This window comes from Anabrus simplex, chromosome 2 (genome assembly GCF_040414725.1).
Source record: "Anabrus simplex isolate iqAnaSimp1 chromosome 2, ASM4041472v1, whole genome shotgun sequence".
In the NCBI taxonomy this organism is placed as follows: Eukaryota; Metazoa; Arthropoda; class Insecta; order Orthoptera; family Tettigoniidae; genus Anabrus; species Anabrus simplex.
In genome coordinates this window covers 806118635-806133072 of record NC_090266.1, presented here as the reverse complement: position 1 = coordinate 806133072, position 14438 = coordinate 806118635, and the positions used below count along the sequence as shown (strand labels likewise).

The following is a 14438-nucleotide window of genomic DNA, read 5'->3' as shown; positions in this document are numbered from 1 at the left end:
TTTAAAACCGGTGTCTTTAACCTGCCATACGGCTAACTCTAATTCATTGAATGTGATTGGAAGTCTGGATGTCAAAATTAGAATATGTAATTTCACATGGCAATTCCTGTGCTAGTGGCGAAAGATTTATCTTGTCCTTTCATTCTCGGTGCAAATTTTATTGCCAAAACTGGTATAGTTTTGGATCTTCAATATAATGAATTCCAGTTTAAATTTTCCGTTAGGATCTTTAAATTGTGTAACCGTTCTCCTATCCTTCCTTATCATGTTAGTGCTGTCTCTGAGGACACAAGTGAAACAAAAGCTTTTGACTTTAATCATTTGCCTGATGACTAGGCCAACCAACTTAGGAATCTTTGTGATAAATTTCCTGATGTGTTCACCGACAAGTTAGGGGTGACCAATGTTTTGGAATATAAAATTGAAGTTACTGATAATGTACCTGTTCGTTCTCCTCCATATCGATTGTCGCCTCCCAAGATGGCCCTTAAGGCTATCATCGACCAAATGCTTGCTGATGGTGTAATACGTCCTTCTAAATCTGCGTACTCTTCTCCCATATTTCTTGTCCCTAAACCACAGGGTGATTTTCGGCCTGTGGTGGATTATAGAATGTTGAATAAGCAAGTTGTGCTTCAATCTGTTCCTCTTCCTGACTTACACTCTTGCTTCTCTTGGTTTGCTAATGCCAAAATTTTAACCACCTTTGATTTGAATCAGGCGTATTATCAGATACCTCTTGCTGAGGAATCTAAGCATCTCACGGCTTTTGCCACTGACTGGAACCTGTCCTTCTTAGGACATATTGTGTCTGAAAAAGGTGTCTCGGTTGATCAATCTCGTACTGCAGTGATTCAAAATTTCCCAACCCCTAAAGATGTTAAAGCTGTAGCTAGGTTTGTTGGCATGGTCAATTTCTTCCGTAAATTCATCCCTAATTCTGCTGAAAGAACAGCTCAATTGAATGCCTTAAGGAGGAAGGATGCTAAATTTGAATGGGGTGATGCTCAACTTGAAGCTTTCTATGATTTAAAATCTGCTTTATGTAACGCTCCTGTGCTGGCGATGCCAGATTTTTCTAAACGTTTCATTCTCCAGACTGATGCCTCATCTACTGGTATCTCTGGTGTGCTCCTTCAGGAATTTGAAGATGGACGCCGTCCAATTTCTTATGCTTCCCGTAGTCTCAATCCTGCTGAACGCAATTATTCGATCTATGAATTAGAAGCCTTAGCTGTTGTCTTCTCCTTGGAAAGGTTCAGAATGTACCTCAAACGCCTCCCATTTGATCTTGAAACTGATAATCAGGCGCTGAGTTGGGTACTGGCCAGGCCAAGGAGGACTGGTTGCCTTGCGCGTTGGGCAGTACGCATCTCAGCTTTTCAATTTGAAGCTCGTCACATTCGTGGAACTCAAAATGTTGTTGCTGACAGTCTTAGTAGGATGTTCTACCCGGGCAGTTCTGATCCTCAATCAGAGCCTGCAGATCCCTCTCCTAAACAAGTTTCGGCCTTTGTTAATGCAGTGTTGACCAATTCCCCTTTCCTTTTCAAAGATATTTCTAAACATCAGGAAGACGACCCTGAATTGAAAGTTATTATTGACAGAATTAAGTCCGGTGAGCATGTCAAACCCTATGTCATTAAGAATGGTGTTGTGTGTTGTCCTGCTCGTGGTCGCAGACACCCCAAAATTGTTGTTCCAGCTAATTTAGTTCCTGCTCTTTTAAAATATTTTCATGAATCCCCTGTTGGTGGACACCTCGGTGTATTCAAGACTAGAGAGAAAATCCGTAAACACTTCATTTGGAAATCTATGGATGGTGAAATCCGCACCATGGTTAAATCTTGTAAAACCTGTAACATTAGTAAATCCGCCCCCAATACCCGCCTTGATCTGTTGTCATCTGAGCAAGCTTCTCGCCCAATGGAGAGACTATTTATTGACTATATTGGACCGTTCCCGCGATCACGGACCGGCCATCGTTTCATACTTGTGTGTGTTGATGCGTTCTCGCGTTTTACGTGGCTGTTTCCTACTCGCATGGCTAATGCTAATACTACTATTTCTTGCTTGAAACAGATCTTTGCTTCATTTGGACCCTGTCAATTTCTGGTGAGTGACAATGCTAGAGCGTTTACATCTGTGCAATTCCGTAATTTCTGTTTTGACCTATCTATTTCTCATGCGACTACCACCCCTTATTATCCCAGGCCTAATTATGCTGAGAGAGTCAATCGAAATCTAAGATCTGCTCTTATTGCCTATCATTCTTCTGACCATTCTAAGTGGGATTCATCACTTAATTGGTTATCATTTGCTTTTAACACTGCCGTTCATGAAAGTCACAAGCAGACTCCTGCTTCATTGATGCTAGCGTTCACCCCCAATTCTCCACTCTCTAATCTGTGGTCTATTAACGATCTTCTACCTGATGTCACAAATCCATAAACGATTCGTGCTGCTTGGCACCGTGCGCGTAAGAATTTGAAAGTATATTACGCTGAAGTTCAACGTAACTACAATCACGGGCGAAGACCACACAATCTGTCTGTGGGTGACCAAGTTTATGTAAAGACTCATACTGTGAGTAGTGCTGTGGACCATGTTATTAGTAAATTGGCCTCCAGATTTCGAGGTCCCTGCACGATATTGAAATTTTTAACACCTGTGTCATTGCTAGTCAGCGATCCTGAAAAGAAAAGGATCAGTCGAGTCCATTTGTCGCAAGTCAAGATCCCCTAGTTATGAGATGATGCTCTAGTATCTATTAGTAACTTAAGGAAAGTTAGTTGTAAGCAAATTTTGGGGTGTATATCTGGTCGGATACTTCGGCAAGTCTAGAGGTTATTTAAGATTTTAGTTGTAACTAGCGAATGTACCCGTGCTTCGCTACGGTATTCTACATTGTATTCGAATATCGAAGTAAATAGTGTACATGCAGTAAATAAGATTGTTTTAAAATTGCATGTCTCTTAGCGTTATCCGAGAAAGAGCATGGGGAGGTCCCCGTACGTTGTTTCCAATGTAAAGTGTTCGTTACGGATTTGTGATATAACGGCAGGCTCACTTGCCTACTGGCATTCACAATCGAGTTGGGAAGTTTACATTATAATTGCAGGCCCCATTGCCTACTACGCGGACAGAATCGATTTGGGGAGTTTTCGTTAAAATGGCAGCCCCCCTTTCCTACTTCCAGACAGATTACAGTTGAGGGGTTTCTATTATAATGGCAGGAAATTACAATACTATCACTCGAAATTGAGTTGTGCAGTTATCATTATAATGCCAGGCCCATTTTCCTACTGCCAGCCAGCTTACTGCCAGTCACACCAAGTTGGTGAGTTTCCATCAAAATAGCAGGCCACTATGCCAAATGCCAGTCACATTTTAGATGAGGACATTTCTTTATAATGGCGGGCACACTTGCCTACTGCCAATCACAATCGGGTAGGGGAGTTTTAAACAAAACTGCATGCTCACTTGCCTTCTGCAAGTCAAATCGAGAAGGGAACTATTCATTACAATTGTAGGCCTTCCTTACTAATGACAGCTACACAGGAGTTGGAGAAGGAACCCTTTCCTACTGCCAGTCAAAGTCGGTGTGGGGAGTACTGATTACAATAGCAGACCCACCCTTTCTCGATCGCTAAAAGTCGACATCAGTGAATACATATAGATCGACATACGAAAGTATATGCGTGTTTGCAATATTGAAGGCCTTCATTTACAGATTAACTGCTACTAAACGTACGTCATATCGACAAAGGATTATACCATAAGACACGCCGGATTTAGTTGCCTAAATGGCTGGTCCTATGATATGTCATCTATTCTTGGGCCAGATTGAGTTAGAAACGTGGAACAGGGTAAAGGTTTTGTAAGATTATCTCACATTACATTACTTTTCGGATAATTATGTGACAGCTACATACACAGCATTTGGCTCCCATATGGCTACTCGGTGGGCCAATTTTCGTGAAGAGTTTGATGATTCTGTATTTCATATAAGTAATCGAAAGTATGAATTATGCATGTGAAAATTCCAAATTGACTTAACATCGATTGACAGAGAAAAATCAAACGTAAAAGGGATACAGATACGGCAAAAAGTCATAAGACCAAGGTTGTAAATCATTCCAAATTGAACGGAGATTGTGCAATCCGTTATGTGATAGGAATTTCCGAAGGTCTACACCATCATTGAAATTGCCTGCATATTTCGATATTCTTTGGGGATAAAAAGTGAAAAATTTAATGATCTAGGATGTTTTCTGTTCGTTACAGGCTAAAACGTATAATTTTGTCAAATTTCAATTATCTTCTTTTTCTTCTGGCAGATTATGCCGCAATCTGGATTTTGGGCGAGGCGGGTAAAAATTAGGACTTTCAGGAAACTAAACCAAAAATTATGGAGATGGTCATTATTACCCCTTAAACGGAAAGCTGTACGAAAATTTCGCCAAAATAGTCAGTGTAGTGGCACACAGTCGTTACGATTTGATTTATATAAATAAGGAATCTGCTCCATGTAAAACACCTTTGTGGCTATGTCCGCTGGACTTAACCTGCAAAACTGACCATTCATGGTATCTCCCTTATTAATCCTCCTGACGAAAAAATGCACATGAAAGAAAGGTTTAGAGGTGGAATTCCATCACGTTTGGTCGATTTCCAGTCAGGGTGGTCTTGTTCTGTATATATTGTGGAAGAGTAAAATCACCATTTCGGTTCCCTGTAAACCGCCAGTCCATTCCGGAACATGAAATGATATTTACGTTTAAAACCTACCTTTGGACAGGTGGATGCTAAATATAAATTTTGGTTCGAATGTCTTCAGTAGTTTTCAAGTTGTAAGGAATACGCTTTACACGCACCCGCTCGTGAGTTAAGTCCGATGAGACTTGTACAGAAAAACGGTCTGTTAATGATATCTCCCTTATTAATCCTCGTATCGAAATGATGCACATGAGAAAAAAGGTTTAGAAATTAATTTCTACCAAGGCAGGTAGATTTAAAATAACGTTGGTTGTGTATATGTTGTGGAAGTGCAAAATCCTGTTTCTGTTTCGTATAAACCCCCAGTCAGTTCAGGGATTTAGAAACAATATTTGCCCTAAAACCTGTCAAGGACAGGCGTATTCTAAATATGAGTGTTGGTGGAAATACATCCAGTAGTTTGTAGCACTCGCGTACATACGGCGTAATTAAGGAAGAAAATAATACAGTTAAGAAAGTTGAAAGTAATAGAAAATGAATTATAACTGAGGACAGCCGGATAACAACAAATATGTAAATGGAAAGTGAATGTATTGGAAAATCAAATGCCCCTCAATAAATTATGCTAGTGTGAGTTATGGATATAATAAAGCGGTAACAGAGGAGAAATTTAGGTCCAGTGATTCCTAGGTAAGCAAATAAGAAGATGACTAATGGTGTTATTACTTAATCTATTCGAGGGCGGTTATAACAACCAACGATATTCCGCCAATATCCCGCAGGTAGGCCGATTGACGCCTCTCTTGTCTTCTACCCAAGGAACAACCACGAATTTAAAAGCATGATGAGAAAAATGGCAATACGTTACTTCCCTGCTGGCATGCAGTCAGAAACTTTGCCATGGTAACCTGTAGGTTCGTTGTCGGTCTGTCTGTCACTCAATGCAGAGCATGATACCAGCGGAAAATTGTAAATTTCTCCGTCATGTGAAGAGTAAGGTAAATTATGAACATAACGAAAGTTGTTTATAATGAAGAGACGTTTCCCGTACGGTAAACGAAGTTTACAGAAAATCAATAGTATAAGAGAAAATGAAGGAAAACCATTCTGGTTTTCCAATAAACCCCCCGTCTGTTCAAAGATTTTAAAATGATATGCATATCGAAACCTTCCCCGGGATGAGTATACTCTAAATATGAAGTTTGGTTGAGATCTATCTAGCCGTTTCGACGTGATGGTGGGAAAACCATTCTGGTTTTCCTATAAACCCCTCGTATATTCAAAGATTTTAAAATGATATGCATATCAAAACCTTCCCCGGGTGAGTATACTCTAAATATGAAGTTTGGTTGAGATCTATCCAGCCGTTTCGACGTGATGGTGGAAAAACCATTCTGGTTTTCCTATAAACCCCCCGTCTATTCAAAGATTTTAAAATGAAATGCATATCGAAACCTTCCCCGGGATGAGTATACTCTAAATATGAAGTTTGGTTGAAATCTATCCAGCCGTTTCGACGTGATGTTGGAACAGACAAACAGACAAACAGACAGACAAACAGACAAACAGACAAACAAACAGACACGAAACGTAAAAACCACCGATTCGGTCTTGAGTTGACCTAAAACGGATAAATATCTGAAAAATTGGCAAAACAAAAGAAATTACAGACAGCGGAGACCGTACAATTTTATTTATATAGATAAATATGGTCATTTGAGATCATATTAGGTAGATTTTAGTGTGTTCTTTAGGTTAAGGTTTTCATTCATTGTCATAACTAGGGATCCCTTGTAAAAATTTCTGGTATTAAGGTAAACTCTGATAAACCTTCCTAATTTTATTTGGTCTCTTATATTTGATAAATTTTTAATACATGCTTGCCCTGGGAGGGTTTGGAATTCCCAAAGATTTGGGGCGAGGGTATCTTCCTCGCACGAATATTCAGTTCCTATTATTATAGTAATAGTTGTTAATATAAAAAATAAAAAAACCACCCTTAAGTCTACGTTTCTCTTCTGCATAGCCGAGGTTATGCCTTTTCCCATATTTCTTCCTTTTCTGCTGTGGTTGATCTCTGTTCCAGTGATCACTATGACCTGGTCCAGACGGGGAACCTGTCGTGCCTGTTGGAAGGGGCATTATAAACTCCTGACCTGTTTGCATTGAACCTGGGAGTGCATTGTCGCAGAATTCCTGGTGGTGGCAGTTATCCAGTACTGCGCCATGCCTTACTACACGTTCACTGTGAGTTCGCTATGCGAGTGAACTATATGAAGCGTCATTGGAGACCCTGGTTGGACTGAAAAGGGAAACCATGTTGGCAGGCGCGCGATGTCAGCGATCCTATGGAGAGCAATACCTGTGGTCGAGCTAAGGAAATTCTGCTTACAAGATACTTGTAAAAGTTGCATCAAGATGTGGTTGATATGCGTTGGTATCAGTGTGTGTTCACAAAATTCAGACTTCCAATTAAAATCACCAGTTAATGTAAAAATTTAAAAAAAATTTTTTTTATTGAGCTGAGCTCGAGTTTTGGCGGTGGAGGATGTCACCGGTGGTGAGTTGATAGTTGGCGGAATCATTTTTGACTTGACAAAAGAAACTAAGGAACTAACATTTTTTGAAGAATTCGACTAAATTCTTGTTGTTGTAAAAATTATGTAAACATTTGTGTGTTTTATTTTTGATGAAGTTGTATTTTAAAGTATTTTCAGGACTCACTGAAGTGACAATTATTTACTTAATCATTGACATTGATATTGGAGATCTCCAGTAATATGTTTTTTTGTAACCCATTTTTTGTATCACCCTGTAGTGCCACGTGGAGGCTTTGATCACGAAATCGCTGAGTTTCGCAATCGAAATCTCTAGAATGAATTTCCCACATTACCATATTTGGTGCTATAATTCTATTGGTGAAAATAACACTAATTGGTATTGGTCAAAATTTGGATCGAAACATAGGTAGCTTCCCTGATTGGCTGTTTGAGTATTTCCCAATTTCCGGCTTTTTGGCTCCTTAGCAAGAGCAAGGCTCTGTTCAGCGTCTTTGGTTTTCGTACGTCGTAACGATCGGACGCACCTTGTAAGGTGGTCCGCTCACCGGCTCCAGCCATCCCGGGGTAAGCATGTTTTCTGTTCTCAAGTGTTAACTTAAAATGTAAATTCATTCGTTCGGAGTTTGCCTTAGACCCTGGTTTTCACCGCTTTTGATTTGTAATGCCGTAGTTCGTCAACTAGGCATACCCTTTATTTTGGAGGCAATTCATTTTATTAATCTTTTGTGAATATGTAAACTTTAATTTTTTTTCCGAGTTGCCTCCAGTAATTCCGTATCAATTTAGTGCACACCTGTTGAGCTTTGCATCCCTCACTGATGTGTATTAGGAGAGGACTGCTTCTCTATAGGCCTCTGCGCTAAATTTAATTTCTGTTGTTCCCTTCTCTTGTAACATTTTTCAACTTGCCTTATATGATGTTTGTAATTAGGTCATTGTTCCCTTTAAATTTTCATTGTAAATTTCAACATCGAAATTATACTCACTTATTTAAATGTCATTGTAACTTTGTGTAAATATTCACTTTCCTGAGAGAAACATTGATAGGAACCTCGTGGTTCGATTTGATTTTTTTAATTAATAATGTTATCTAACCTTGTGCACTTCATACCTTGATTCAATTCTATATGTTAAACAAATTAGACAAAGGGTTAATGTTCTCACGTTTCTTTCCCTACAACGTCGCATAAGGTCTCGTCCTCTAGGGTTTCCCGGCCTGCTTCCCATACTTCCTTTCTCTAGTTGGCATGTTGGTTATCCTGCGAAGCCACGTGTTTGTAAAAGGTAAAATGTTTTCCTGTTTGATCATCGGCTGATGTCGATCTGTAACGTTTGTTATTTTGCATTATCAAATAATTATGTGTTTTATATGTATCTTGTATTATGTGCTTCCTTCTGTTTAAAAGGGGGGGTTACATCAAATACAAATTTTCACATCTGCAACATCTTTAGTTTTTTGAGATATCACTATCCTAATAAAAAGGATTCAACTCCCTTTTCAGTCCTTTTTACCCCCACCCCCACCCCACCCCTCTTAAGTGGTTTTTCTGAAAAAATTACTCGTTTCTTTATTTTTAAAAGAGTAAAAATACCAATTTTTGCGTATGTAACAATTTATGTTTCTGAGATATACGTACATATAGTCTTTTTAAAAATTCACCACTTTGCCGCTCCTATTCACCCCCATTAATTGGATTTTCCAAAAACAAAAAAAATATGAGTTTCTTTATTTTTAAAGGAGATTCCAAATACCAATTTTCATATCTGTAACATCTTCAGTTTTTGAGATATAAGTACCCTCATAAAAGTTATTCAACCACTTTTCCACATTTTTTCACCCCCCTTAAGGAGATTATCCAAAAACAAAAACAAAATATTTGTTTCTTTATTTTTAAAGGAGATTCTAAATACCAATTTCTAATCTGTAAACTTTTAAGTTTTTGAGACACAGATATGCTCATTTAAACAATTCACTCCCCCTTTTCACCCTCTTAGCAAAGGAATATGGTATCCAAAAATCTTCCCTTAGTGACCACCTATACTCTAATATAAATGTATCCCCAAAATTTCATTTATTTATGTCCAGTAGTTTAGGTTGGTCGGTAGGTGAATTCCTATTTACTTACTATGCCAATTGATAAGGAGAACCACACTCAGAACAAACAAACTAATAAGATGCAATGAATGTACTGCAGAAGACACTTTCTTGGAGCCAGAGCTGTATGTATTCATATTCGTAGAGCTCATCTCGACATCCAAAGGCTAATGCCTGTCTCTTGACAAAACAATATCAACAATATCCCATGATATTCATTTAAACACATTCAACATAAAAAGCTGGCAAAAGCAATTCCACAATAATTCCAACAATTTCTCCTTCGCTAGCCTAGTAAATGATTAATCTGAATATCTAGCGAAAGCACTGGGTGCCTTCCCCGGACCTAAACATTCTGCAAGAAAGTTCTACGTACTGAGAAAAATATCTTCAACATCCAGAGAACATATGGAAAATTGATCAAACCATGAAAGACAATCTAAAAGATATAGAGCAAAGAGACAAGATCGATACATATATCAGCCAACACAGTTTCAATACTATAATCAGGGAAGGAAAACAGTTTGAAGAGTTTGTGGGAACAATGAAAAACGATCCTAAATTCCCATTGGCAACACTGAAAACCATTTTCCCGACCTCTACTCTATTACCAATGTCTGCTTGCAAAACAATAATGATAGCTCATTGAAAAAATCAGAATGAACAGCTCAGGATGAGACTAACAAGCTCAACAGCTCTAAGGAGGAAGTCATCGCTGCTGTGATGAGGATGTTAAAAAAATTGCAGGATGTTCCGTGCTTTCAGAAAGTGAAGACAATGTTGATATTTAAGTCATAAAATGAGGAAGTTGCATCGAACTGGAGGACCACTACAATATTCTCCGTTTGACAGAGGATAATTGAGAGAGTACTAGACTGTAGACTGAGAGTATTCATCACATACAATGAATATCAGACAGGGCTCATGGTCTCTTCCAACACATTCACCAATTCCTCATTGTTATGGACAGTTTTGACCAAGACAAAAAGAGGAAAAGAATTGATGTCTTTATAGTCCTCCTCTACATCGAAAAAACATTTGATAATATCGATCAAAAGCACCTGAGAAAAGTACCAGAATGTTCAAACACTCCTTCAAAGCTCATCAAGCTAATTCTGTCTTTTCAAAGTTGAAGCTCATCGCTCAAAAATGAAAAAGATAAAATTAAGAACAGGAGTCTTGCAAGGTTCACTACGGTCACCTATGATTTACAATATAGCAACAGATGATATTCCTAATGAACTTTCATACGAGGTGGTAGACAGGGAATGTGGATTTTCTCTTATATTACGTAGATTTAAAGCCTCTCACAGTGCTGGGATATTGCTAGGGGCTTTACGTCGCGCCGACACAGATAGGTCTTATGGCGACGATGGGATAGGAAAGGCCTAGGAGTTGGAAGGAAGCGGCCGTGGCCTTAATTAAGGTACAGCCCCAGCATTTGCCTGGTGTGAAAATGGGAAACCACGGAAAACCATTTTCAGGGCTGCCGATAGTGGGATTCGAACCTACTATCTCCCGGATGCAAGCTCACAGCCGCGCGCCTCAACGCGCACGGCCAACTCGCCCGGTACTGGGATATTGGTCCCATGGTGAAACCTTGGGTCTATCTTGACACCACATAATATGGTACATCATCCCTTAAGGATTAAGAGAAAATGTCTATACTCTGCATGAAAAAGTTCACAGCTTGCCGGAAAACTGAAGTGCGTGCAAGACTGATATCGTAGCCTTCACAGACAAAGTCGAAAGACTTAAGAGAACCAACTGTTTGTTTTGAATTAGATGCTAACCAACCAAGCAAGGCAGATGACAAAAAGAAGAGAACATACCAACCGACTATCACCTTCTACCGGCGAGAATATGGACTTCAGAATTTCACTGTAATAGGCCTGCTGATCGGAGCAAGGGAAACAATTCATGAGGTGTTTGAGATATTCTGTGAAAGATTCAATCTCCTTCCTTCAATGACAAAGAACACCAGTTGTCAGCCTCTTTTCAATTATGAAACACCACCTCTACAGCTAAGGATACAATGCATGCAGTATACTTCATACTTGGAATCGATGAGATTTCTGAGTATATACTAAAGGCAATGGACTGTGATATATTACCACATCTCTAGTACCTATCTGATTACTGTTTGCATGAAGGAGCTGTACCAAATGATTGGAGAGTTACTATAGTAGCCCCAGTGTACAAGGGGAAGGGTGATAAATATAAAGCAGATAATTACAGGCCAGTCATCTTGACATGTGCTGCATGTAAGCTCTGGGAAAGCATTTTTTTAAAGTATATTAGACACATTGGAAAATTACTAACTGGTTTGATAGAAGGCTGTTTGGATTTATGAAAGCTTATTCCAGTGAGGCTCAACTTGTAGGATTCCAGCAAGATCTAACAGATAATTTAGATTCAGGAGAACATAAACACTATATTGCCATTGACCTAGGCAAGGCTTTTAATACAGTAGATCATGGAAGACAACTGACAAAAATGAGAGCTATTAGACTAGACAAAAGGTTAACTGAATGGGTAGCTAAATTTCTAGAAAACAGAACTCAGAGAATTAGAGTAGCTGAAGCATTTTCTGATATTATAATGATTACGAGGGGGGTTCTGCAAGGGCAATATTATTGGAACTTTCCGTTTCCTTATATATGTAAATGAAATGAGTAAAGAACTGAAATCTCAAATAAGGCCTTTTGAAGATGATGTTATACTGTATAGAGTAATAGATAATTTACTGCAAGCAACTGCAAAAAGAACTAACCATGTTATGAGATGGACAGCAGAAATAAATGATGATAAATGGGGTAAAAAGTCTGGTTGTAAGTTTCATCAAGTGGAAACATCCTCTGAGTTTTAATTACTGTATTCACGTTTGATTTCTGTGGTTTCAGTGTTTGTGATATCTAGGTATAACCACTTTTCATTCAATGTTTATAGTATCCCTCTAAAGATCACTTTTCCCAAATGACACGACTTCAGATATGGAAACAAAAAGTACAGCATTACATGCAGGGAATTTCCCTTGTGTATCTATTGCATCAAGGACAGTACAACAAATAGTTAAAATCTTATCTCACTTACCAGAATACCTCATAGGGATCACTGTAAGTACCTTGGTGTTAACATAAGAAATGACCTTCATTAGGGTAACCACATTAATAAGGTTGTAAATAAAAGTTACAGATCTCTTCTTGGCTTTGAGGATATTTAGGGGTTGCAGTAAGATGTGAAAGAGAGGGGAGTATAAGTCATTGGTAAGACCCCACTTAGAGTATGGTTCCAGTGTATAGGACCCTTACCAGGATTACTTGAGTTGAGAACAGGAAAAGATCCCAAGGAAAGCAGCAGTATTTGTTCTAGCTGATTTCCAAAGGAAGAGTAGTGTTACAAAAATGTTGCAAACATTGGGCTGGGAGGACTTGAGAGTAAGGAGACAAGCTGCTTGACTAAGCAGTATGTTTCAAATTGTCAGTGGAGAGCTGGCATGGAATGGCATTGGTAGATAAACAAGCTTGAATGAAGGTTTTAAAGGTAGGAAGAATCATAATATGGAAATAAAGCTGAAATTTAAAAAGTCTGCAAATTGAGGGAAAATATTATTTTATAGGAAGATGAATTAGAGACTTTCCAACTTTTTTGAATTCATTTAAGAAGAATTAGCTAAATAATTGTTAGAGAATCTGCCACATGGGTAACAGCCCTAAAAATAAAAGATCTGTAGTGACAGGGATTGTGTGATATCATGGGAATCCTCTTCATTGGAGAAGCTGTTATTTGTTACTGAATAAATATTGTTATATAACAGTTTTACAGTACACTATTCATGCTTGAAAAAGTGCTACACTAAAATTCATCTATTGTAATACTGATAGTTCTTAGCCTTTGGATGTTTGCTCATTTCAACAGTAAATATCATATTCTTGCTCCATTCGCAGCATGTTATTAAACAAAGACACTGTAAGGAGAAACAGTCTAAAAGATTTGTCAGAATTCAATTATATTCTACCCCTTGGCCAGTTTAAGTTTACATGTTACTAGGGTATACTTGGCCTTCCAATAATGGATTTGAAACCCCAAAGCAATTCACGTTTGATTTCTGTGGTTTCAGTGTTTGTGATATCTAGGTATAACCACTTTTCATTCAATGTTTATAGTATCCCTCTAAAGATTACTTTTCCCAAATGACATGACTTCAGGTATGGAAACAAAAAGTACAGCATTACATGCAGGGAATTTCCCTTGTGTACCTATTGCAACAAGGACAGTAAAACAAATAGTTAAAATCTTATCTCACTTACCAGAATGGATTGTTAAATGCAAGGGCATAAACAACGTTAGTATGACCCTCATAACTGTGGAGTTCTGATCCTGTGTTGACGTCCCATAATTTACAACTTCGATCATAGCTTCCTGTGATACACCTGTAAAATGAATCAGCAAAAAGAAAACTCATCCTTCTCCAGACAATTATATAAAATTACATAATCTCATAACTCCATATCTTTCTATCTCTCTCTCTCTCTCTCTCTCTCTCTCTCTCTCTCTCTCATTCATGTACACAGAATATTAGAATTATTTTGAAATTCAGATTATTGAAGATACCAGGTTTATTCCAGAAAGTAAATTAAATTTACTGAATAGTTGGTTAATTAATGTTTTGAACACCACCTTCTCTTTTGTGTGTGGAGATGGCCAAGCAAAATTTTGGCAAGAGGGTTCTTGTTGCTACACACTGGTTCTATTGGCATTTTTCCCGAAAATCACAAGGAATCGAACCTAGAACACTCAGGTAGGTAGCTTAGTGGCTAAACTACAGCACTAACATGCCCTCCTACCCAATTAATTATATTTTGAGAGGCATACAGAACAACTATACAAACAAGATAAAAAATTATTTGTTTAGAGGTTTCTTGGTTAGATTATTTTAATAACAATATTCCAGAAATATCCTCTATTTCCAGTCATCAAAAATATAGCTTAATCAACCCACACCCATCATTTTAACCCAAATGATGTTTACTTAATTGCTTAAAGAAGAAAAAAAGAATGAT

The 14438-nt window shown here is 38.2% G+C and overlaps 1 protein-coding gene across 1 annotated transcript in view; it reads right to left on the bottom strand.

Annotated features, from left to right (window-relative positions):
- LOC136863694 (dynein assembly factor with WD repeat domains 1) overlaps nucleotides 1-14438 on the bottom strand; it is a 277042-nt gene that overhangs the window by 204406 nt on the left and 58198 nt on the right. The window contains exon 3 of the mRNA XM_068226039.1: nucleotides 13686-13808. Within this exon, the coding sequence (XP_068082140.1) occupies nucleotides 13686-13808 (123 nt within the window). The remainder of the gene's footprint in view (nucleotides 1-13685; nucleotides 13809-14438) is intronic.